General features: G+C 36.8%; 1 protein-coding gene across 11 annotated transcripts in view; it reads right to left on the bottom strand.

Annotated features, from left to right (window-relative positions):
* LOC107809442 (protein SEMI-ROLLED LEAF 2) overlaps positions 1-26,598 on the bottom strand; it is a 70,029-nt gene that overhangs the window by 27,531 nt on the left and 15,900 nt on the right. For 6 of the 11 annotated variants that reach the window (XM_075244060.1, XM_075244054.1, XM_075244056.1 and 3 more), the window contains 10 exons: positions 4,799-4,846; positions 4,497-4,699; positions 4,204-4,400; positions 3,837-4,129; positions 2,725-2,874; positions 2,275-2,634; positions 2,026-2,175; positions 1,407-1,482; positions 1,026-1,153; positions 664-864 (listed from right to left, as the gene is read on the bottom strand). In XM_075244060.1, coding sequence (XP_075100161.1) covers positions 664-864; positions 1,026-1,153; positions 1,407-1,482; positions 2,026-2,175; positions 2,275-2,634; positions 2,725-2,874; positions 3,837-4,129; positions 4,204-4,400; positions 4,497-4,699; positions 4,799-4,846 — 1,806 coding nt within the window. Of the gene's footprint in view, positions 1-663; positions 865-1,025; positions 1,154-1,406; positions 1,483-1,817; positions 1,902-2,025; positions 2,176-2,274; positions 2,635-2,724; positions 2,875-3,836; positions 4,130-4,203; positions 4,401-4,496; positions 4,700-4,798; positions 4,847-26,598 lie in introns of all 11 variants that reach the window. The other 5 variants (XM_075244059.1, XM_075244050.1, XM_075244052.1 and 2 more) reach the window with 1 other exon arrangement.

The raw sequence follows: 26,598 nt of genomic DNA on the forward strand, positions 1-26,598 counted from the left end.
TTTTCCGATGAGTTTGCATAAACAAGATACAACATGTTTGTAACTAGAGCAGACTATGCTCCAGTCAAAGACTTTCATCCTTCAGTAGCAGAAAACTCATGGAATCGTTTAAGATAACTGATTCAAATCATGCCTTAGTATGTGGATAATAATTTCATAGATTTCAGGTCACATTTCGAATCATCTAAAATTGATGCAACGTTATGATATCGATAGGCTAAGTTGCAATTTTTATCCAAACAAGAAGTTATTCAACCTACTTTTATTTCTACTCTGTTAGTTTCTTAATAAGTCGATAAACTTCATTGTTATAACACCAAGCCGGTGTCACAAAAGAATGTACTAGTAGTGTCTATGACTGAACCTGAGGCAACCACAATCTTCCATCAAATTACCCAGCTATACAACGTGGGTTCCTTGCACCAAAAATAGAAGTGTAAGGAGAAAGACCTTTTATGCTTTCTACATCATTCTTGCTATTTTGAAACAATCTTCTTTCTACTCTAGATAACTGCACTCAGCAAACAAATTAAACTAGCTATTAATGACCCAAAAAAAATGTCATTAATGTGTATAAGTCTGTCTTCCCAATAGACCAAAGTTCCTCACCGCCTATGAGGTTATGAAATTGCATCATACATCAAATTTTGAGAAAGTCGATACCTCTGACAATGTTCTGCATTTAGTTGTGAAGTGCAACATAATGATTTCTTTAAGTTTCTCATCATCTAATTCTACTGCTGACAGGGATTTCAAAGCTGCAATTTCATCTTCCGGTGACCCATAACCATATGCTTTGCTACCAGATGCTTCAGATGCAGCTTGCAGCCTGACATCTTCACCCAACTTAAGATAAGGATCAACCTATTAACCAAACACTTATCACATTTATTACATTTATACAAATCAAATGATATTAGAAAACATGGAGAGCTGATGAAATTCGGCCTAACAGCAAAATAGGAAAAAATCAACTCCTTATCCAGCAAACTAAACAAAAAGTTAAAGAGGCTTGGGAGATTAACCATTTCCCCCGTCAGTGATGATTCAACCACACGAATTAGTTCAGGGAGACTTCCCGCCCTTGCTGAACAGATAAGCATATATGATGCCAATGTAAATAGAGACCTTCTTCTAGATGGTTGTAAACCTCCTTCAGTAAGCAGTGAGTAAAATAATAGTCAATATTTGCACCAAAAGACATTAATTCTGATAAAATTAAAAATTTCATAATGCAAGATACAGAAGTAATCGTCGACAATCCAGTCAGGAACTTCAAGTGATTGAAATTTTTATCAGGTCGTAGAACTGATGCCAATTTATTCTGTGAAACCAAACTAAATAACTCTAAGCTTGTATTCCCCAAGTATGTAAAATGGTGGAACTTGATAGTGAACCCAACTCACCTTCTCTATCCATCGAAATACTCCTCAGAGAGAAGGCTAACTGAAAAGATCGAACAAGCGCCATGTGACTAGAATTCTGCAATTAGCAAACCTAACTATTATGTGATTGATGAAATAAGTTGCAGAACAACATAAAAGATGGAGATCAAGCAAGATAAGACTCATAACAGTTTGTCTAGATTTCAAAATAGCCTTTGTCAGAGATTTCTTTGGAGAAAATAGTTTGTGCACAAGAAAAAACTGTTTGGATAATTGTAGTTTCTTGAAGTTTTCTGAATGTTGTGTGAATGGAAATAACCTTTTGGTTATAACTATTTCCTCAAGGAAATTTTCCACCCAGGAAACTTTTTTGAGAAAACACGCTAACCAAAGAACATTTACAAATTTATTTCTACATTTTTCAACACTCACACGTCCAAACACCACCGTACAAGAGAGACAAAATGCATGAACGTTTCCCCATGCATCTCTGGATAGAGCTAGACACTTGGGATGCTATAAAGAGAAGGCCAGAAAATAAAGAAAAGAAAACATTTTGTATGGTCAAGGATTTGTCACTAGAATATTGAGAACTGTAACTGTAGTGAAAACGTATATGACAAAAGAGATTGGTTTGAACCTTTGATCGAGTGAAAAGTAACACAATTTTGTATGTATGGGCGATCGCATCAAAATTGGAAGGTGTATTATCATTCAGTGTTGCCTGAACCCAGATAGATGAAAGCAGAAGACTCATTTGGTGACTACTCAACCGAAGTGAAGTGAGATCCTGGAATATTTCAGAGAATTAGACATTTAATTAGCTTAAAAAGAAAACAAAGTCATGGACATTTCTTGCAATTAAAGAAAGACATTAGTGCTTCCATACTGGTTTCCTGTCAGGGAGAGCATCCTTGAAGCTACAGGATTGACTTCGAGATCGAGAATCAGCAGATTGATGTGAATGGCGACTGACATCTTCATTTTCTTCTCCCACTTCTTCATCTCTGGAACCATTTTCATCTGTGTTTCCATTTTGTATGGAGAAACTCTTAGTTCTCACCTTAGCCAACTTCCTTGGTGATTGGACTAGAATACCCTGGGAAAAATTTCTACTATGTAGAGATAACAAGTGACTGACAGGTGCCATAAGCACAGTGGAGAATATATGGTGTGCTCCAGCTCGTGTTTCATGGTCAGTGTGTGCCATCGCCAAGAGCAAGTGGTGAAAGAGGGCATCTGGAAAAGCCTGAGGTCGATTGAAAGCAGATTAGACCATTTGCAATACACAAAAGTTACAAAACCATGTATCAGGAGCTCTACAACAGATTCTAGTTACCTTCCTGTAATATGACACGTTAGGAATGCAAGAGACAATTTGTGCTGTGCGATACACAACGGCAATCATTGTTCTAGCTGCCACGATGCTCGCTGGAATGTTCTCAAGCACCATGCCCATCATATCAAGTATAGGCCCCATATCAGCAACCTGTTAATGACATAGATGTCATAATAAAAACACTACCTTCACCTAAAACATACTGCACATAGTATGCTCATGCAAATCAGCAAATGACGATCTAAAGTTAGAAGTAATAATAAAAATACACCATTCACCGTATAACGGCACTTGGTTCGTGCACTCTCCCAGAGGCAAGTAGGATGTTGATACTTGCTATCAATTGTACTTGGTGATAGCAAGCAGCTTATAGCGAAAAACTATAGAAACACATTGAGCAGATAAACATTAAAAGCAGAGATAGAACTTATTCCCCAGAAACTATAAAAAAATTGACCAACTTATTATCAACACAGTTTTGACTGAAAGCATCAACATTGGCCTTTGAATAGCGCCAGAAACTAGTACATAGTCTAGTGAGTATGCCTTTAGAAGAGTAGTTGAAATTTGAAACCCAGTCCAAAGTAGATCTTCAGAATTACTTACTGGTATAAATTCTAGGAAATACAAAAGATTTCTATTTCTATGAAAAACGTATTCTCGTAATTGAGTGAAAGAGAAGTAGGCCAAACAAAGGACTACACAGTGCTTATCTTTTATTTGCTTGCAGTGATTAAAACTAACCCTCTCCTTGGGTCTAGTACGTGGTATCAAGGTTATTCAACTCGTAGCTCTAATGAGCATGCATTTCTGGTCCATACAATTCCTTCTTTTTTCTTTTTGGATGAAGTCTGGTCCATACATATCTTTATTAGTCATGGAAGCTATAGAACAAAACTTCAACTCTCAAACTACAAAGTGAATTGTTTCGTCAAAGACATCAAAAATGAAAACATAGAGAACATATGGAAACAGAATAAAGGATAGTGGATTGCAAGTAAACTTAGATGAAGCCAATTTACTTCATTGACAACTTGCTCAAACAAAAGAAAAGTTCAGAATATAATGCACATGCTTGCAGCCAATTGAAAACCAAATTATCCAAGACAAACCTTATTTGAGAGCTGTAATATGCACCTCTCTAAGGCAGACTGAAGATTGGAGTTAGAATTATCTAATCTGTCTTTCGAACTAGATGCTTCAGCTGAATACTGCATGCACTTCATTAAATGCTTAATCAGGTCACCAATGACACCAACTATTGTAGTGGAAGCTTGCTCTTTTGCATTTTCTGCCAAGTGTGTGACCACATTAACTATACTGATCTGTATGTCAGGCTGCTTGACAATGTTCTTATGATCCAAGTGCTTGACCAAGATGGATAGCAACAAATGGGAATTCTCACCTGGGGTCAAAATCTGTATAAGGGAAAATTGAACGAGCAACAGACAAACAAAGAACAAGGAGCCCATCAATCACCTGATTCCTCTAACAAGCACTGCAAATACATGAGCACTGAGCAGGCGAGTCCTTTCTCTGAAGCCCAATAGTTTTCAGTGTCAAAACAATGATAAAGAGGTTCAAGAACCCGCCGTACACTAGTCGCTTCTTTTGTCAGTAAGGCCATGTTACGTAAGCAAATTCTGGCCCAATAAGAGGGGCTTTTGGTTGTTTCTCTGATTAGAGTTAGACAATAACATAAAGTAAGACCATAATCTATTACAGTGCCAGGCGGAGAAAATAATTTTGCTTTTTTAGGTATATAATCTTACATTGAGGATGCCAATTTTATATCTGCATTCATGATATTTGGCAAGGAGGAAACCTTCTTGCTCATATCAGGGAAAGATGAGCTGTGATCATCATTGTTCAACACTCCTTGAATCCACTGTTCAGGTTGAGATTGTTTACCATGTCTGCCATTCTCTAGGTTCACTGTGAAAGTAATGTAATTCTCCAAAGTCGCAGTGATAATCTGCATTATTTTCATGGCAACATTAGAAAAACAAACTGGCACTTGAAGAATTTCATGATTAGAAAATTGAATAACTGAGTAACATTGAAATAATCTTACATGATCGAAGTCCATGGAGATGTGGGACTGCTCCCCCATAAACCACACCTAAAAGAAAAAAGAAAAGATGAAAACAAAAGAAACAGGAAGAGAAAGATGAAAAAAGCAAAAGTATAGGCTCCACAGTGTAGCCTAAAGAGAAATTAGACAAATACAAGGAAAGAAAAATATATATGCACTTCCAATAAAATTGATGCACACGAAAATGTGAATGTGTAGCTATGATGACAAAGTGGTCCTTGTAAGCACGTGATTTTTGCCCTATATGAGAATTACTCCCAAAAAATTCAAAAATAAAATGATTTTCCTTGGTGTGCAATTTTGTGATATTTTTGAATAATTATTTGTATTTGTCTGTGCATGTTTATTTGTTAAATTAATAAAAATACAAAAATATATCGCCACATTTTGCATGTAGGATTTAATTCTACAATTATTAGTAATTAAGTTTGTTTTACAAAAAATTAAAAATTACAAAAATAGGCATTTTTAGCATTTAATGTCCAAATATACAATTTTATGCTTAATTATTACTTAATTGTGTGTTAATTGTTATTGGGAGTTAATTTGCGCTTTTATAACTTAATTTAGTTCTTAATAATAATTTAAGGAGTTTTAGAATTTAGTTTTAGAAAAATAAAAGAAGAAAAGAGAGCAAAAATATAAAGAAAGTCGGAATTGGGCCTCTTCTTCAATTTCAAACCACAGGCCCAAATAATTGCCCAACCTTCCCCATGACCCGGTCCATTTCAAATCGGGTCGACCCAGTCCAGTACCAACAACCCAACTCCCCCTCTTCATTTTTCATTTTTTTTCAATTTTTTACCAAAAAAAACAAAACAAAACAAAAAAACCCTAAAAAAAAACACACTACCTACCCGCCCCCCCTCTCTATCTTCTTCAAAAGAAAAAGCTCCAAACAAACCCATCAATGGCTGCCCTTCCCCCGCCTCTTCTCCTTCACATACACACACACACCCGCTGCCCGTGTTTCTTCTTCTTCTTCAAGATCACGAGGGTTTCTTCTTCTTCAAGATCGTTGCCATAGTTTCATCTCCTTCGTCGAGCTCAAAGCTTGCTCGACATCCATGGCTGCCACTGCTGCGTCGCCTGCTTCTTCAGTCCGTGCTGCTGCTATTTCTTCTCCATTGCTGCTGCGTTTCCACTGCTCCATCGACGACGAACAGCTCGTCGACCTTCACCAAACATGCTTCCCGTTGCTTCTGCCTTCTACTTCATCTTCTCCGTCACTCCAAAACCGAGCTGCCTCGCCAACGACCAGCTGCTTCTTACTGCTTCTATTACGTCCAAACAGACCCCGTCACTCCAAACGACCTACTGCTTCTACTAAGATCCAGCCATGACGGGCAACTGCTCCCAACTAAACCCAAACCCCATCGACAACCATGCTGCCCGCAGCTGCTTCATCGCTGCCATGGCTGTGTCCTTCTGCTTCACCTCATTTAGTTGCTTCTTACGTTCGTATTCGTCGTCGTTTGTTCGAGTTTTGGTTGGGGTCGTCAAAACAGCCCATACATAGTTCGAGTTCGTCGTTGGTCATTTACGGTTAGTTGTTCTAAGTTTTGTTTCTGTCCATAATTTGTTTGATATTTTTCGGATCCGAAATCATTAAATGTTTGATTCTTGTTCTTGATTTTATTTAGTTGTTTTATTTTTTGTTTATTTTTAGGTAAAAAATTGTTAGTAATTATAATGTTTTTTTTTTAGTTTTAAGTTGAAGTTCAATGAATTTTGTCTTTAGTTTGTTCTGTTAATTTTAAAGGGATTTAGTATAGAAGAGTGTTAGTTTAAATCATTTGAATCTGTCATGTTTGTTGTTTAAAATAGATTTAATTCGTGTTCATTTTTTTTTTGTTTGAAGTTTGTTTTTAATTCAGTGATTTAATGTGAAGTTATGTTTTAATTTTTTGGAATCATGTATCTTTGTTATAATTTTGTTGGATTTAATTTTAAAAGATCAATTGATTATTTGAAGTTTAGTGATTTGAATAAGTTTATTTGTTTTGTTTAAGCTTAATACAAGTTTAATTCGAATTTGAATAAAACTTGGTTGTTATTGTTATTGAATCTTTTCATTTATGTCCATGCTTTGTTTGATTGTTCTTGAATCCGAAATTAGTGTAAGTTTGATTTTCTTGTTTGTTGTTTATCATTTATGATTATTTCTTCAGTTTGCTTCATGATCATGTTTAGTTTTAGTATACAAATTGTTGGTTGTAATGTTGTTAGATTCAATTTTAAGTTCAAATGATTATTGAATTTAGAAATCTGAATATACTTGTTTGTTGTTATTAGGTTTGTTTGTTGTTAAAAATGTTGTTCAATCAAGATAATTTTAGTTGTTTCTTTGTTGTTCATCATTTAGTTTGAATTTGTTGTTGAACATTGTTAGAAGTTGGTCATATTTGCTGTATTTTGGTTGAGATTGATTAAGTGAATTGGTTATAGCTGATGGGGTAGTTTGGTAATTTGCAGCACGTTCAGGGGTAAATTGGTAATTTTAGTAAGGTCGGAGGGGTAGTTTGGTAATTGAACATTTTGAATAATTCTTTATGTTAAGCATGGGGGACAAAATGTAATGGGATGTGGGTGATATAATTGTTTAATATAAATGGGGGATGTGAGCACGTGATTTTTGTTTCGCGCGACAATCGCTCCAAAAGAAATAAAAATAATAACAATTGGTCCTGCTGTACAATTTTTGGATTTTTACATGGCACTTTGTTAATTATTTATGATTTTTGCCCATTTTTATTTTATTAAAACAAAATACAAAAAAAAATGTATGTGTCATGCATAATTTGAACCGTAATCCGGTTGTTAAATAGAAAATCATAAATAGGCATCTTTGTCCGTGATTTTGTTTTTGTTTGATTTTACCTGTTTTAAAATATTTTAATATGTGTGCAAATAATTGTATTAAGTGTTTATTTAATTTTAATTTGAATTACTTAGGTTTTGTTTTTAAAATAAAGAAGAAAATAAAATTAAAAAAAAAAATCTTTTTCGGACTTGGGCCAATTTGTTTCAAATTGGCCCAAACAAACTCAGCCCAAAAACCAGGCTTGCCCGGTCCGTGACCAGCCTACCCCTAGCCATCTAAACGACACCGTTTAAATCCAGTATGATCTGGACCGTTGATCTCAGATTGATCAACGGTCAAGATCTCACACCCCATAACCCACTAATGAACCCGACCCGTTCCACCCGAACCAACCTTGACCCCTACTAAGCCAAACGACATCGTTCCACTTAAGCCCTCAGATCCAGACCGTAGATCTAGATTGATCTAACGGTTGAGATCAAGCCATCCACCCCGTATATAAACCCTAACCCCTTTACCCCGCGCCCTAATCCAAACCCCCCTGCCTTAGGTCGTCTTCACCAGACCCCAGCCCTCCAAACCCTAGCCGCCTCTGCATACCTTCGCCATGAAAGCCGGCGGCATGGACGCCGGTGACCCTACCCTTAACACCATAGATGCTCCTCACTGTCCTGAACCCAAATCCACCAACCACACACCTCGAATCCCATCCCACCTTCTCGAATCTTCATTTGAAGATTCGAGTCAAAACTCGATCTACCCCGATCTGCCCTAAATTCATACCAGGCAGTCCCCGGACCCCCCTCGTGACCAAACCATGCTTGGTTTGGTCCGAATCTGACCAGGGAAGCATGAATCCCAGATCTAATCTTTGAAACCTTAGGGTTCCTTGTCACTGGTCCGTATCTCGTTTAAATCAAAAGATTAAGGTCTAATGGACCTTAATCGAAGTGTTTCTCATCTGAGAAACACTTCGATTAAAGTCCGTTCAGCCTTAAGAAAGGTCTGTCCGAATCCGAGTTAAGGCTTTTGATTTTTCGAGATTTGAGGTGAGTTTTGCTTTTCTTTTCTTATTTCTGTTAGTCCATGTTCGTTTAAAAGGTCTGTTCAGGTTTTGTTTTAATCTGTGTTTTGAGTTTTATCAACTGTTCCTGTCCACTTTGCCTGAACCTCTGTTGTTTGATTGAGTCCTTCTTCTAATTGTTCTGATAATGTGTATGTATGTATTTGTTGTGCAATTAATTGAATTTCAAATGTGAACTGACCAACTGATTCCTCCCATGTAATTTTGCTTAGTCAGTACAATTCGAATCATGTGTTCGATACTGTTAAATGTCTGATTTTGGTCTCGATTGTATGAGTTATAACTAGTATAGTCGAGTCGACATATGTCGTCAATTAGTTTCAGTTGTCCAAACAATAACAAATCGATTTGCTTCTGTTAAACATTGCCTGAATCAATTAAGAACTAAGTTTGTTTACTTATAGTTGTTAATTTGAATCAGAAATATAAAAGGAATATTTGTTTAAGTTCTGAATTGGAGGGCATGTGCACTTGTGCACAACATGTGCCCTTGTGCACCACAGGTGCATTTGTGCACAGCCTATGCCCTGCATAAGGGCTTTTGAATAAAATAGTTGACAGCACATGCTGTCAGATCACATTCTGCTGCCCATACACTGCTTTAGTTTCAGAAATAATAAACCTTACTAAAAAGTAAGTTTGCCAGAGAGTGTGATGGGGGTTCTAATACTTAAATAGCTAAGTGGAACTGAAAAGAAGATAGCACATGGGAGGGGTATCTGATTAGTCTATCAGGCTGTAAAAGGGGTGATGTTAAGGCTTATAAAAGAGAGGTACATTGAGAAAGAATAGAGGGAGGGAAAGAGGAGATAGAGATACAGACATACAGGGAAATTGTTAACACAGAGAGAGAGGGGATTGGGACTGAACATTTGAGAGGAGATAGATCTGAGAGGAAGAATACACACAGACAGGCATAAGAGAGAGATAAAAGATAGAGAGAGGGAGAGAACTAAGAAGGAGGAGAGTTGAAGTTCTGAGAAATAGATACACACACAGACAGAAATAGATAGATAGAGGCATATCACAGAAAAAGGGACTGCATTTTCATCTGTCTTGATTCTCATTGGTCTGGATTTCCTTGTCCCATATTGTTTTCTTCTGAGTCTTGATTAAGGTTACTGGTTGGGTGGTAGCTTTAGTTCACTTCTGGATTTGTTCTGCCTAAATTCTGATTCCACACTACTGGGAAATTGTTTCATTTTTGCCATTTTTCCATCGGCTCTAACTGCATCTTGCACTGGGATTTTGGTTACCTGCTGTTACTGCTGCTGCACTTGTTGCCATTGTTACTCTGCTGACTTCCCTTTTTCTTCAATTGTCAAACATTTCCAGGTACACAACTTCTGAAACCATATGTTGTTGAAAGTTTGAAGTTGAAGCAGAAATAAAGAAACGAATGTCTGTTTACTTTATAATACTTGTGTTCAAAAATAGGTTGAATGTTAGTTTGACCTGTATTTGTTTAACTGGAAACTGCAAATACTCTGTATAAACTAACATACATTCTAAGTTGAGATGAACAATTAGATAGCATTGGCTTGTTAGTCAGATGTGTTTTAATGCATACAACCGTTAGTTTGTTTCAGTTATGACATCATAACATAGAATCATAGCAAGCATATGTGTGTTATTTTTGCCTAGATCTCTGAACTATCGAATCTGCTATATTCGGTTCATTTGACTTCAAGAGAAGTGTACCCCAAACTAATTCTCATGCAGCGTTACGTTAACAGGGTAATAATGTACGCCAACCCTTTTGTTAGACTCCTTGTTTCTACATAGTTTCGATATGGGCTTCAATATAGATTCATCGTGTCGGAATAATGCGATGATTTTCGAGGAAAACTAATAGGCATTCTCGAATCCAATTAACAGTAGTTTTTCTTAATAAGTAGCCGATTTCATTTATCAAGCCTAAATAAGTTAATTATAAAGTTCAAACTTAAGGTTTGTTTAAATGTAAATTTAGTATGAGTTATCTGTTGCTTGCAATCCCTCCTATCAAATTAACAAAACTTATTCACTCCTTGAAGACGAGGCATGAAATAATTCTCACCTCATAAACAATCAATTAGGCAATCAAGCAAAATTCGGACTCGTCATATATAGTAGAGATTTAGTATGTTAGTTACTTAAACAAGTAAGTTTGGTATTTTTTCTCTTTTATTTTTTTAGAGACAAACGTAATAGAAATGTAGTCGCTTCAGGATATCCTTTTCTAAAATAATGAGACGAGCTTTGCCAAGTAAGAATGCAAATTGCGGGACCCTCAATAACTAACCATAATAAATATTTAGAATTCGGGACAGGCCGTTTAGCAAATTTCATGGCTTTCTCCAAAATAATAATGCGTTAAACTCTTTAGGCGCGGCTCGATTAAATTATATTCTTAAATTTGGGTGCGCATTGATGTGACCCGAATCCAAATCTCAACGGAGTCGAAGTGTGTTTAACAATTACGGGTGCATTGATTGCGACGTAGTTCGAGATACATTTTCACGACGTTGCAATTCTATAAAAATAAATGATAATAATAAAAACGGTTTAAACTTAATGAAAGCACGAAAGTCATAACATGTATTTAAATCAGATATTTAGCCATTATAACAATTTAAGCGACCGTGCTAGAACCACGGGATTCGAGGGTGCCTAACACCTTCCCTCGGGTCAACAGAATTCCTTACTTAGAATTTCTGGTTCGCAGACTTCATTTGGAAAAGTCGAAAATTTCCTCGATTTGGGATTCAAGATAAACCGGTGACTTGGGACACCTAAAGCCAAACCTTTCCCAAGTGGCGACTCTGAATTAAATAAATAATATCATTTCGAATATTGTCACTTAAATTGGAAAAACTCCCCTCGCGCATTTTAACCCTTCGGGGCGGGCGCGCAAAAAGGAGGTGTGACAGCTCTGGCGACTCTGCTGGGGATGTGCTAACCCAGAACCATTGGTTCAGGGTTCAAGAATTCGAGCTTAGAATAATTGTTATATTTGGCTTTATTATCTGATCTTTATCACATGTTTTTGCATAACGTGCTAAATGTTGTCTTTTACCGTTTTGATATTATCTGAACTGTATATAAACTGCGCCGAAACCCTTCTCTTCTTACCTCCGGGGAGAAGCTCGCTGGTCGAGACTCCCTATTCTGTTAATGTCAATACCTGAAATAAGAAAGAGGTCGGACAAGTTACAAAGCCGGACGATCTCGCGGGTCCCCGGTACGTAGCCCCTCCTCGACTCGAGTTGTCCGCTCGGGTACACAGTCTAGAACAAATACCCAGGTTACGAACCTAGAATAACTTGACTTCATGCCGGATCCCTAGTAGGAACGCTTATTTGCATCATGTTGCATTTGACTTAGGGGACTCAACACAGGGGTTGGGTCCGTCTAGGACTAGCAACCTGAAATGAAAAGACCATCATGCTGCATTCCTATCTGTGTTGCGCATTTATTTGCTTCGGTTCCGCATGCCGACCGGTTTCTAAAAAAGAAAAATAGCAGCGTAGGGAGATAATTACTTATTTTGGAAAAATAAAACCAATGTCCAAGTAGTGTCAAAACCTCGCCGGAATTTTTCTAAAAAAAAAAAAGAATGAAAACAAAATTTGTCTTCTTAGTTTGAGTTATTAAAAAAAAAATATAAAAAAATTTTCTTTTTTTTTATCACTTCCAAAATCAAAAAAAAAGAGAAGGTATTTATTTAAAAGTAAAAAAAAACGGAAATTCATAATTCAAAAAAAAAATGTTGTCTCTTGCGTAGTACCCCTTTTATAAATTCAGACTAATAGTCCAAATATTTCCTAAAAAAAATAATATTTTCTTTAGTTTTTATCTCTTTGCAAAAGAAAAAATATAATAAAAATACGTATTCTTGATTTCTAGGTTTATTTGATTTTTTCTATTTACGATATGCGAGAACTACGCCGGTTTGATTCTCACCGGATGTGAGATACGTAGGCAACCCTCATCGGGTCCAACCCCACCTTTTGCTAAAATAGCCAAAAATCAATAAATAAATAAAAACGTGTCAATTTTTAAATTTTGCCATAAATAAGTGGGGTGGTGTCCAACCTTCCCTTTTGCTAAAAATAGCCAAAATATATGTCAAATTTTAAATCTGTCATAAATAAGTCGGGTGATGCTGTTTTGTTGTAAATAGCCGAATGTTCCCGAAAGGGACGCCGGAAAGCTGACTTTGCATAAACAGCCACCTTTGGGTCATTTTTTAAGGTTTGGTCCAATTGACCCACACAACCTTAAAATCTTCGTCACTGAGGCGTTGAAAGGTCGTGTTGGCAATATTGAGTTTTCTAATTTGAAAAAAAAAACGATAAAAAGAGTCATAAATAAGTCAGGTGATGATGTTTTGTCATAAATAGCCGAATGTTCCCGAAAGGAACGCCGGAAGGCTGACTTTGCATAAACAGCCACCTTTGGGTCTTGTTTAGTATTTTTGTCCAGTTGACCCACACGGCCTTAAAATCTTCGTCCTCAAAGTGTTTAAAAGCCGTGTTCAAAACTTGATCCCCTTTGTAAAATATTTTTGAGTCAAAGTCATTTTTGTTGAAATCACCTTAATAAATGTGCAGGATGAGCACGATGCAAAATGAACATTTTTCAATAATGACCAAAATCCCTGTCAAGTTACGGCTATGGTGGAATGATCTAGGTGCTGAAGGACAAAATGAGGTCAAGAAATATCTGAAAGGTCTTGTGGGTTTGTTGGAAATCCAACCTCGGGGAGATATCATAAGAGCTTTGGTTACCTATTGGGACCCGGCGCACAATGTTTTCCATTTCTCTGATTTTGAACTCACCCCGACTTTGGAAGAAATGGCCGGATACATCGGGAATACTGAACTTCCCTTGAGGCAAAAATACTTGGTCGCCCCAAGAGTTGTCACGGTACATAGGTTCCTAGATTCATTGAAGATACCTAGAACAGTCCACAACCCGGATCTGGCAGCCGGATTTTGTACTCCATGCTTCATATATGATAGGTACGGTCATGAGGGGGGATTCAATAATCCAATCAACAAACTGTGCAGCAAAGGAGTTCGTCAGAAGTGGGACAAGCACAGACGGGTAGCGTTCATGATGATGTTCCTGGGCCTTCTGGTATTTCCAAGGAAAGACGGAAACATTGATTTGAAGATATCCGGGGTCGTCAGCACTTTACTCACGCAAAGTGACAGTACTCTCGCGCCTATGGTGGTATCTGACATCTTTCGAGCTCTTACAGCTTGTAAAGCTGGGGGAAATTTCTTCGAAGGTTGTAACTTGCTCCTACAGATATGGATGACCGAGCACCTCTGCCATCATTCCGAGATTTTGAGCCATGGTTCCCCGGAAAAGACTTGCATAGAAGAATCTTACACGAGAACCAAAGAGATCAGTTTGCCCAAAGGAGTCCTGGCATGGACCTCGTTCTTTCAAGCTCTTACTGCCAGCCAAATACAATGTACGCTAGGATGGTTGCCTGTTGATGAGATCCTATATATGTCGGCAGCTAAAACTTATTTCTTACTGATGGGGCTTAAGAGCATTCAACCTTACGCACCCTGCCGAGTTTTGAGACAGTTCGGAAGATGCCAGACAGTACCTCATGAGGAAGATCTTAGCACTCAAGCAATTGAGAAAAGTCCTAACGGACAATTCCCAGAAGCAAAGATTCGCCAAATCTGGAGTGAGTGTCAATATTTGAAATCAGATACTTGCGTGCGGGATTGAGCCAAAGGAGAGACAGCGCCAGGTTACCTTGCATGGTATAGAAGGGAATTTGAGCATGAAAGGCCGGCTAAGAGACCCCACATCTGGAATTTCACCGAATCATCGCAAAAGCAGTGGGATTGGTTAGCAAAGGAAAGAGGCTATTGCGCCGAAATCAGCAGGTTAAAGCAACAAGTAGAAGGCTTGAAATATGAGCACAACGTGCAAGCTGCTACCAATCTGGGAGAGCGGAACAGGTTAATTCAGGAAAACGAAACGCTCAGAGCCCAGATCAAACAGATAAGGGTGGATGCAGATAAACAGCCAAGGCGTCGATCAGACGAACAGCTGATAAAAAGGTTAAAAAGTGAAATCAGGGAATGGCAAGATGGTTTGGAGAAATCTGAAAACGTCATAGCGGAGCTCAGGGCACAGTGGGATACAAGAACAGATAAGCATCGCCGATATTTGAATCAATTGGAAGGCGACCACGAGAAAACTGTTGCTAAAATAAAGAGAGAGATGGCTGCACTTGAGATCAAAGCAGCTAATCAGGCCAAGGATTTCCAAATTGAGAGCAGATACTGGTACGACTCAATAGCCCAGATGAAGTTGGAAGTACGGCGACTGAAGCATCAGCATATACAGGATACTCAAGTATTCAAGATATGTAGCGATCAGATAAAACGCCTACTCGTAGAGAAGAAGCAAACCAGAGATAGGATCAAGGCCATTGCCCATGCCATCACCAGACGATGTCTACGATGTGAGAACATGTCCAGCGTTACCGTCCTCTCGGCAGTGATGGGTTATGTCAAGCAGACTATGCATGAGCTGGAGCAACTTGAGAGGGATATCACACCCAGGACCGCGGCGAGGCCGAACGATGCCCCGCGGACACCAATTTTCAAAACCATAATGCACTCATAAGTCAAGCCTGTATCTTAGCATCTTCTGCCTGTTTTTCCATCAGGGTGATTTTTAGTCTATTTTGAGTCTAGGTTTATTTTCAAAGTTTGCTCTTTCTTTTGCAAAATGTAATTTGTAATAGACCATTTCAACAATAAAGAGGTTGCTTCTTTTACGCTCATTTGTGTTTTTCGAACTACGTAATGATCTGATTCACGTAGGCATCGTGATACAGGCCCAAATAATTGCCCAACCTTCCCCATGACCCGGTCCATTTCAAACCGGGTCGACCCAGTCCAGTACCAACAACCCAACTCCCCCTCTTCATTTTTCATTTTTTTTCAATTTTTTACCAAAAAAAACAAAACAAAACAAAAAAACCCTAAAAAAAACACACTACCTACCCGCCCCCCTCTCTATCTTCTTCAAAAGAAAAAGCTCCAAACAAACCCATCAATGGCTGCCCTTCCCCCGCCTCTTCTCCTTCACATACACACACACACCCGCTGCCCGTGTTTCTTCTTCTTCTTCAAGATCACGAGGGTTTCTTCTTCTTCAAGATCGTTGCCATAGCTTCATCTCCTTCGTCGAGCTCAAAGCTTGCTCGACATCCATGGCTGCCACTGCTGCGTCGCCTGCTTCTTCAGTCCGTGCTGCTGCTATTTCTTCTCCATTGCTGCTGCGTTTCCACTGCTCCATCGACGACGAACAGCTCGTCGACCTTCACCAAACATGCTTCCCGTTGCTTCTGCCTTCTACTTCATCTTCTCCGTCACTCCAAAACCGAGCTGCCTCGCCAACGACCAGCTGCTTCTTGCTGCTTCTATTATGTCCAAACAGACCCCGTCACTCCAAACGACCTACTACTTCTACTAAGATCCAGCCATGACGGGCAACTGCTCCCAACTAAACCCAAACCCCATCGACAACCATGCTGCCCGCAGCTGCTTCATCGCTGCCATGGCTGTGTCCTTCTGCTTCACCTCATTCAGTTGCTTTTTAGGTTCGTATTCGTCGTCGTTTGTTCGAGTTTTGGTTGGGGTCGTCAAAACAGCCCATACATAGTTCGAGTTCGTCGTTGGTCATTTACGGTTAGTTGTTCTAAGTTTTGTTTCTGTCCGTAATTTGTTTGATATTTTTCGGATCCGAAATCATTAAATGTTTGATTCTTGTTCTTGATTTTTATTTAGTTGTTTTATTTTTTGTTTATTTTTAGGTAAAAAATTGTTAGTAATTATAATGTTTTTTTTAGTTTTAAGTTGAAGTTCAATGAATTTTGTCTTTAGTTTGTTCTGTTAATTTTAAAGGGATTTAGTATAGAAGAGTGTTAGTTTAAATCATTTGAATCCGTCATGTTTGTTGTTTAAAATAGATTTAATTCGTGTTCATTTTTTATTTTTATTTTTTTGAAGTTCGTTTTTAATTCAGTGATTTAATGTGAAGTTATGTTTTAATTTTTTGGAATCATGTATCTTTGTTATAATTTTGTTGGATTTAATTTTAAAAGATCAATTGATTATTTGAAGTTTAGTGATTTGAATAAGTTTATTTGTTTTGTTTAAGCTTAATACAAGTTTAATTCGAATTTGAATAAAACTTGGTTGTTATTGTTATTGAATCTTTTCATTTATATGTCCATGCTTTGTTTGATTGTTCTTGAATCCGAAATTAGTGTAAGTTTGATTTTCTTGTTTGTTGTTTATCATTTATGATTATTTCTTCAGTTTGCTTCATGATCATGTTTAGTTTTAGTATACAAATTGTTGGTTGTAATGTTGTTAGATTCAATTTTAAGTTTAAATGATTATTGAATTTAGAAATCTGAATATACTTGTTTGTTGTTATTAGGTTTGTTTGTTGTTAAAAATGTTGTTCAATCAAGATAATTTTAGTTGTTTCTTTGTTGTTCATCATTTAGTTTGAATTTGTTGTTGAACATTGTTAGAAGTTGGTCATATTTGTTGTATTTTGGTTGAGATTGATTAAGTGAATTGGTTATAGCTGATGGGGTAGTTTGGTAATTTGCAGCACGTTCAGGGGTAAATTGGTAATTTTAGTAAGGTCGGAGGGGTAGTTTGGTAATTGAACATTTTGAATAATTCTTTATGTTAAGCATGGGGGACAAAATGTAATGGGATGTGGGTGATATAATTGTTTAATATAAATGGGGGACAAGACATAATGTAGTGGAAGGGAATATGGTAATTGTTTATGTTAGACATGGGGGACAAGATGTAATGGGGTGGGGTTGATATATTTGTTTAATGTAGTGGGGGTGAGTGGGAAGATAGTGGGTTTGGTAGGAGGAAGTGGTGGTTTTATTAATTGATTAAAGGGTTTGGGATGGGATATAAATGAAAGACTTAGAGAACACAGAAAAAGGAGAACAGATGGAGAGAGAGAGAAAAAACAAAGCTGAATATTTAAAAGAGAAAGAAAAATTCCGAAAAATATTAAAACTTTCAAGAAAGAAAAAGAAAAGAAAAAAAAATACAAATAAAAAAGAGCTGGAAATTAGAAGAGAGAGTAGTACACACCTGATAAATATTCTGATATACGGGTTTAGAAATTAAGGGTTAAACATTAATTAGCCTTTCAAATCTGAAAATTCCCTTGGTTTCTGTCCGTTGTTTGTTGTCGGTGTTTCTGGATTTTATTTTGATTTTCAAATCTGTCACTGCGATTTCTGTTGACTGGATTGCTGGTTATTATTGTTGTTGCTGTGTTACGTACTGCGTGGCTGACTTTCTTCTTCTTATATTAGCAATACCAGGTACACAACTGTAATTTTGGCCTTTTGTAAGCTGAAATGAAGAATGGAAGTTTAAATTTTTAATTTAGTTTTTTTTTTTTATTAATTGCATTTAGGTTATTTCATGTATTATTATTCTGTAAATCGCCGTCGTTTGGCATAATTAGGCATATTGTAGCGATGTATTAAATAGTGCTTTGCTTCAACCAGATTATTAGGTAGTATATATTTAAGCATGTTCATTACTAATTAAACTGTCAAATAATAAAAATAGAAGAAAATAACGTAAAAATGGCTTTATTAAATCAATTTGGCAAAATTGATTAAATTCCTTATTCATAAGGGTTTTAGTATCGCCAACGTTAAGTTAATCGGAATCATGTAGCTGAATTCAGTTAAAACATGAATTAATTTTGCGAATCAAGTATTAGGACATGATTTGAATTAAAACAAGGTTAGTTAAGGTTAAATTATTTAATTTTTAGAAATACGGTTTAGTAATCAAGATTATTTCTAATTTTCAGTATTTGTAAATAATTAATTTCAATAACTCAAGTCATCTAACAATATGATTTTAATTGACTATGGGATAATTAGTTTTTTTTTTTAAAAAAAATATTTGACAATTCCATGTTGTATTTATAATTATAATTTTAGTAATATTACTTTCCGTTAATATTTGTTTTAAACTAGTATTTAATATGTTATTTTTAAGTATGTAGAGATTGATTTTATATTAGTAATAATAAAAAGTAGTCATTAAAAGATATTCATAAAATAAGGGAGGATTTCGCTAAAAATAAATAAATATAAACAATACAAAATTTGCAGGGTCCTCCAATCTTATTTATTTTTTAAAAAAAAAATATTTAGATTCCGGGATGGGCCATTTAGTAAATTTCACAGTCCTACCTAATAGTTGAATAACGCGTAGTATTTTGGCGCATATTTAATAAAGTTATTTTCTTAAATACGGGTGTGCATTTATGTAACCCAAATCCCGATCTTGACGAAGTCAAAATGCGTCAACAAATCACGTGTACACTGGTTGTGACGTGGTTCGAGATGCGTTTTCACGACGTTGCAATTCTTGTATAAAATAATAATAAGAATAATGATAAAAGCGGTTTAATGCTAAATTTGCATATAAGTTCTTAATTGTTTAAAAATCAGGTAAATAAGCCAAATATAACAGTTGAGCGACCGTGCTAGAACCACGGAATTCGGGAATGCCTAACACCTTCTCCCGGGTTAACAGAATTCCTTATCCGGATTTCTGATTCGCAGACTGTAATATGGAGTCATTCTTTTCCTCGATTCGGGATTAAATTGGTGACTTGGGACACCCTAAATCTCCCAAGTGGCGACTCTGAAATAAATAAATAAATCCCGTTTCGATTGTCCTTTAATTGGAAAAAACTCCTTCACCCTCGGGGGTGCCGGAAAAAGGAGGTGTGACCAAGTTCCATGAAAATCCACAGCAGATCATCGAGATGCAAGAGCATCCTTGGCCGATCATCGACCAAGTTCCAAAAGGGTCGACAACGCGGAGCGAGGAAAGAAGAGGGGGAAAACCACCCCCAGCGGGAATGTGATCACCAGCAGGAATGTGATCCCCAGCAGTAATATCATCCCCAATAAATAGTATCATCTCCAGCAAGTTCTGATAGTGTAATGGAACACCGAGCAGGGAAGGGAGAAAAGAAAAAACCATCCCCAGTAGGAGTGGCACGACCACTCACCATGTTTTTTTTAAACTAACAAAATCTTTCTTTGATTTGAAGCAGGGAAAAGAAATGTTACAGATGGCGGAAAGACAGACCATAAAGAAGATCATCAAACCGGGGCAGAAAATTTTCTCATTGCGAAAATTTTCTCAAAAATCAGGTACCCACTTGGGGAAGGAAGGAAGGCAACGCAGGTCTGGATAAAGTGATATCCCCAGCAATTTTCGGAGGAATGAAACACTAATTTTGAGGAAAGAAGTTCTGAAGGGAGATGATTCAAGTAAGAGGAAAAATGACTAAGGAGGCAGGAAAGAATAACGCCAACAGAATGTTATACTTTAAGGAGCGTTGAAGTTGGGAGCCCGCCCATATAACAGAGGAATACATTTCAGTCTTTACATTTCAAGTATTGAAGTTGGGAGCCCGCCCATATAACAGAGGAATACATTTCAGTCTTTACATTTCAAGTATTGAAGTTGGGAGCCCGCCCATATAACAGAGGAATACATTTCAGTATTACATTTCAAGTGTTGAAGTTGGGAGCCCGCCCATAGAACAGAGGAATACATTTCAGTCTTTACATTTCAAGTATTGAAGTTGGGAGCCCGCCCATATAACAGAGGAATACATTTCAGTCTTTACATTTCAAGCGTTGAAGTTGGGAGCCCGCCCATATAACAGAGGAATACATTTCAGTCTTTACATTTCAAGCGTTGAAGTTGGGAGCCCGCCCATATAACAGAGGAATACATTTCAGTCTTTACATTTCAAGCGTTGAAGTTGGGAGCCCGCCCATAGAACAGAGGAATACATTTCAGTCTTTACATTTCAAGCGTTGAAGTTGGGAGCCCGCCCATAGAACAGAGGAATACATTTCAGTCTTTACATTTCAAGCGTTGAAGTTGGGAGCCCGCCCATATAACAGAGGAATACATTTCAGTCTTTACATTTCAAGTATTGAAGTTGGGAGCCTGCCCATATAACAGAGGAATACATTTGAGTCTTTACATTTCAAGTATTGAAGTTGGGAGCCCGCCCATATAACAGAGGAATACATTTCAGTCTTTACATTTCAAGCGTTGAAGTTGGGAGCCCGCCTATAGAACAGAGGAATACATTTTAGTATTACTTTTCAAGTATTGAAGATGGGAGCCCGCCCAAAGAACAGAGGAATACATTCAGTCTTTTCATTTCAAGTGTTGAAGTTGGGAGCCCGCCAATAAGAACAGAGGAATACATTTCAGTATTACATTTCAAGTGTTGAAGTTGGGAGCCCGCCCATAGAACAGAGGAATACATTTCAGTATTACATTTCAAGTGTTGAAGTTGGGAGCCCGCCCATAGAACAAAGGAATACATTTCAGTCTTTTCATTTCAAGTGTTGAAGTTGGGAGCCCGCCCATAGAACAGAGGAATACATTTCAGTATTACTTTTCAAGTATTGAAGATTGGGAGCCCGCCCATATAACAGAGGAATACATTTCAGTCTTTTCATTTCAAGCGTTGAAGTCAGGAGCCCACCTGTATAACGAGAGGAATACTTTTTAGTCTTATACTTCAGATTCTGAAATCAGTAACCCCACCGGAAGGCAGAAGGTTACAGCAGGAATCCCCAACAGGAAACAATAAAAATCCTCAGCACCGGGAAGCAGAAGGTTGCAACAAGAGGTCCCAGCACAAACTCAAGTGCATGTGTCAAAAGGAAAAAAAGACGCATTTTGAAAGAAGTGGCATGTGAACATTAAATCATGCCCAGCATAACAAATCTGATAAAGAGGGCCGCACCCCCAGAGGAACCGCCGAAAAGCTTAATGAAGAAAGCCATGTCCCCAGCGGACCGAACAAAATGATGAAAACTGGTATTCAGAAAAGCAAAGGGCCAGTGTCATCCCCAAATTCACGGAAGAAAAGCACCGGAGGAAACACAAGCCGACAAGAAAGCAAGGCAACAAGAACAAGTTGCAGTCTAGCCTAGCTTCTTGTTTTCTTTTAAGCACGGTGTAACAAGGAGATCGGTAAGCAGTGGTAATAGCATGCAACAGCAGTAACCTTGCGGTCCCACGGTAGTCTCAGCTACCAAAACTTCCCGAACTACATTGACCTGATTCCTGTTTAGCCCAGGATATGTAGGAAACCTCTGAAGCAGAGGTTCGGTCAAATCTTTTTCAAAAAAATGCTTCACACGGAGTACTCGGATGGGCAAAAATCGTTCGCTTTATCTTTGCACGAAAACCCTTCGTGTCTTCGGGCAAAGAGGGGCAGCTGTAAGCACGTGATTTTTGCCCTATATGAGAATTACTCCCAAAAAATTCAAAAATAAAATGATTTTCCTTGGTGTGCAATTTTGTGATATTTTTGAATAATTATTTGTATTTGTCTGTGCATGTTTATTTGTTAAATTAATAAAAATACAAAAATATGTCACATTTTCCATGGAGGATTTAATTCTACAATTATTAGTAATTAAGTTTGTTTTACAAAAAATTAAAAATTACAAAAATAGGCATCTTTTGCATTTTTAGCATTTAATGTCCAAATATACAATTTTATGCTTAATTATTACTTAATTGTGTGTTAATTGTTATTGGGAGTTAATTTGCGCTTTTATAACTTAATTTAGTTCTTAATAATAATTTAAGGAGTTATAGAATTTAGTTTTAGAAAAATAAAAGAAAAGAGAGCAAAAATATAAAGAAAGTCTGGAATTGGGCCTCTTCTTCAATTTCAAACCACAGGCCCAAATAATTGCCCAACCTTCCCCATGACCCGGTCCATTTCAAACCGGGTCGACCCAGTCCAGTACCAACAACCCAACTCCCCCTCTTCATTTTTCATTTTTTTTCAATTTTTTACCAAAAAAAACAAAACAAAACAAAAAAACCCTAAAAAAAAACACACTACCTACCCGCCCCCCCTCTCTATCTTCTTCAAAAGAAAAAGCTCCAAACAAACCCATCAATGGTTGCCCTTCCCCCGCCTCTTCTCCTTCACATACACACACACACCCGCTGCCCGTGTTTCTTCTTCTTCTTCAAGATCACGAGGGTTTCTTCTTCTTCAAGATCGTTGCCATAGTTTCATCTCCTTCGTCGAGCTCAAAGCTTGCTCGACATCCATGGCTGCCACTGCTGCGTCGCCTGCTTCTTCAGTCCGTGCTGCTGCTATTTCTTCTCCATTGCTGCTGCGTTTCCACTGCTCCATCGACGACGAACAGCTCGTCGACCTTCACCAAACATGCTTCCCGTTGCTTCTGCCTTCTACTTCATCTTCTCCGTCACTCCAAAACCGAGCTGCCTCGCCAACGACCAGCTGCTTCTTGCTGCTTCTATTACGTCCAAACAGACCCCGTCACTCCAAACGACCTACTGCCTTCTACTAAGATCCAGCCATGACGGGCAACTGCTCCCAACTAAACCCAAACCCCATCGACAACCATGCTGCCCGCAGCTGCTTCATCGCTGCCATGGCTGTGTCCTTCTGCTTCACCTCATTCAGTTGCTTCTTAGGTTCGTATTCGTCGTCGTTTGTTCGAGTTTTGGTTGGGGTCGTCAAAACAGCCCATACATAGTTCGAGTTCGTCGTTGGTCATTTACGGTTAGTTGTTCTAAGTTTTGTTTCTGTCCGTAATTTGTTTGATATTTTTCGGATCCGAAATCATTAAATGTTTGATTCTTGTTCTTGATTTTTATTTAGTTGTTTTATTTTTTGTTTATTTTTAGGTAAAAAATTGTTAGTAATTATAATGTTTTTTTTTAGTTTTATGTTGAAGTTCAATGAATTTTGTCTTTAGTTTGTTCTGTTAATTTTATAAGCTGAAATGAAGAATGGAAGTTTAAATTTTTAATTTAGTTTTTTTTTTTTTATTAATTGCATTTAGGTTATTTCATGTATTATTATTCTGTAAATCGCCGTCGTTTGGCATAATTAGGCATATTGTAGCGATGTATTAAATAGTGCTTTGCTTCAACCTGATTATTAGGTAGTATATATTTAAGCATGTTCATTACTAATTAAACTGTCAAATAATAAAAATAGAAGAAAATAACGTAAAAATGGCTTTATTAAATCAATTTGGCAAAATTGATTAAATTCCTTATTCATAAGGGTTTTAGTATCGCCAACGTTAAGTTAATCGGAATCATGTAGCTGAATTCAGTTAAAACATGAATTAATTTTGCGAATCAAGTATTAGGACATGATTTGAATTAAAACAAGGTTAGTTAAGGTTAAATTATTTAATTTTTAGAAATACGGTTTAGTAATCAAGATTATTTCTAATTTTCAGTATTTGTAAATAATTAATTTCAATAACTCAAGTCATCTAACAATATGATTTTAATTGACTATGGGATAATTAGTTTTTTTTTAAAAAAAATATTTGACAATTCCATGTTGTATTTATAATTATAATTTTAGTAATATTACTTTCCGTTAATATTTGTTTTAAACTAGTATTTAATATGTTATTTTTAAGTATGTAGAGATTGATTTTATATTAGTAATAATAAAAAGTAGTCATTAAAAGATATTCATAAAATAAGGGAGGATTTCGCTAAAAATAAATAAATATAAACAATACAAAATTTGCAGGGTCCTCCAATCTTATTTATTTTTTAAAAAAAAAATATTTAGATTCCGGGATGGGCCATTTAGTAAATTTCACAGTCCTACCTAATAGTTGAATAACGCGTAGTATTTTGGCGCATATTTAATAAAGTTATTTTCTTAAATACGGGTGTGCATTTATGTAACCCAAATCCCGATCTTGACGAAGTCAAAATGCGTCAACAAATCACGTGTACACTGGTTGTGACGTGGTTCGAGATGCGTTTTCACGACGTTGCAATTCTTGTATAAAATAATAATAAGAATAATGATAAAAGCGGTTTAATGCTAAATTTGCATATAAGTTCTTAATTGTTTAAAAATCAGGTAAATAAGCCAAATATAACAGTTGAGCGACCGTGCTAGAACCACGGAATTCGGGAATGCCTAACACCTTCTCCCGGGTTAACAGAATTCCTTATCCGGATTTCTGATTCGCAGACTGTAATATGGAGTCATTCTTTTCCTCGATTCGGGATTAAATTGGTGACTTGGGACACCCTAAATCTCCCAAGTGGCGACTCTGAAATAAATAAATAAATCCCGTTTCGATTGTCCTTTAATTGGAAAAACTCCTTCACCCCTCGCGGGGGCGGAAAAAGGAGGTGTGACACCTACCAAAGCCAACCGGTTTTCCAGAACCACTGGTTCAGAGTTAGAAATTCGAGCTTAGATAAATTGTTATATTTGGCTTTATCTGATTTTTACATGTTTTGAGCCTAATGTGCTAAATGCTGCTTTAACCGCTTTGATATTATCTGAATTGTATATAAATTGTGCCGAAACCTTTCTCTTCTTACCTCCGGGGATGTGCTTACTGGTTGAGACTCCCTATTCTGTTAGTGTCATACCCTAAATAAAAGAGGCTCGGAAAGTTTCTAAGCCGGCTGGCCTTTTGGTTCCCGGAAAGGAGCTCCTTCCTCAACTCGAGTTGTCCGCTCGGGTACACTGTCTAGAACACCGACCCAGGTTTTTGAACATAGAATAACGTGACTTCATGCCGGATCCCTAGTAGGAACGCTTATTTGCATCACGTTGCATTTGACTTAGGGGACTCAATACAGGGGTTGGGTCCGTCTAGGACTAGCAACCTGATATGAAAAGACCATCCTGATGCATCCTATTTGTTTTCCGTGCATTTATTTGTCTCGCGCCCGCATGCTGACCGGTGTTTGAATATTAGGAATATTATGAAATTGAAAAAAAAAAGGGAATAGCGGAATAGGGAGTTAATTGTTTATTTTTTTAAAAAAAAAACAATGCCGAAATACTGTCGAAACCCTGCCGAAATTTCAAGAAAATGAAAAAAAAAAGGGTTAGTTTGTTTTGCTAAAAGCAAAGAAAAAAATAGAAAAAAAAAATCGTTGTTCTATCTTGTTATCAAAGATAGAAAAGGAAAATAGTTTGTCTTGCCATGAAAAATGAAAATGAAAAAAGAGTCTTGTTTTTAAAATGGTTTTTTTTATTTATTTATTTAATTGTTTATGAAAACACCGAAAATGAAAATAAAAAGAGTCTTGCGTTGAACGTGGTTTTATTATTTGTTGCAATATATATATAAAAATCCAAAAAGTATTTTTCTTTATTTCCCTTCTAAAAAGTTTTTTAGACCCCCAATTTTCAAGAAAAAATCCAAAAATATTTTTCATTCTTTATGTCTTTAGAAAGTCTTTTTAATTGTTTCAAATAAAAAAAATATATATATATTTTCTTTGAATTTCTTCCAAAAAATCCGAAAATATTTTCATTCTTCTTTCAAAATTGAAAAGAAAAGTCAAAATTCAAAAATATTTTTAGAAGCATTTCTTTCATTGAAAATAAAATTCCAAAAAAATATTTTCTTTCTTCTTTAGAAGTTTCTCTTTCAAAATAAAAAAAAAACTCTTCTTTATAAGTCTTTCCTTCAAAAATAAATAAAAATAATAATAATAAAAAAGGGTTAGTTTATTTACTTTATTCATGATTGCCCGAACTACGCAGGTTTGATTCTCACCGGATGTGAGATACGTAGGCAACCCTCATCGGGTCCAACCTCCCATTTTGCTAAAATAGCCAAAAACAAATAATAAAAAAGAAAAAAATATTTAGAAGTCTTTCTCTCAAGAAGCCCGAAAAAAAATGATTGAAATGGTTAAACTGCCTAGGTACATTACATTACAACGT

Source organism: Nicotiana tabacum, chromosome 22 (genome assembly GCF_000715075.1).
Source record: "Nicotiana tabacum cultivar K326 chromosome 22, ASM71507v2, whole genome shotgun sequence".
NCBI classification, from domain to species: Eukaryota; Viridiplantae; Streptophyta; class Magnoliopsida; order Solanales; family Solanaceae; genus Nicotiana; species Nicotiana tabacum.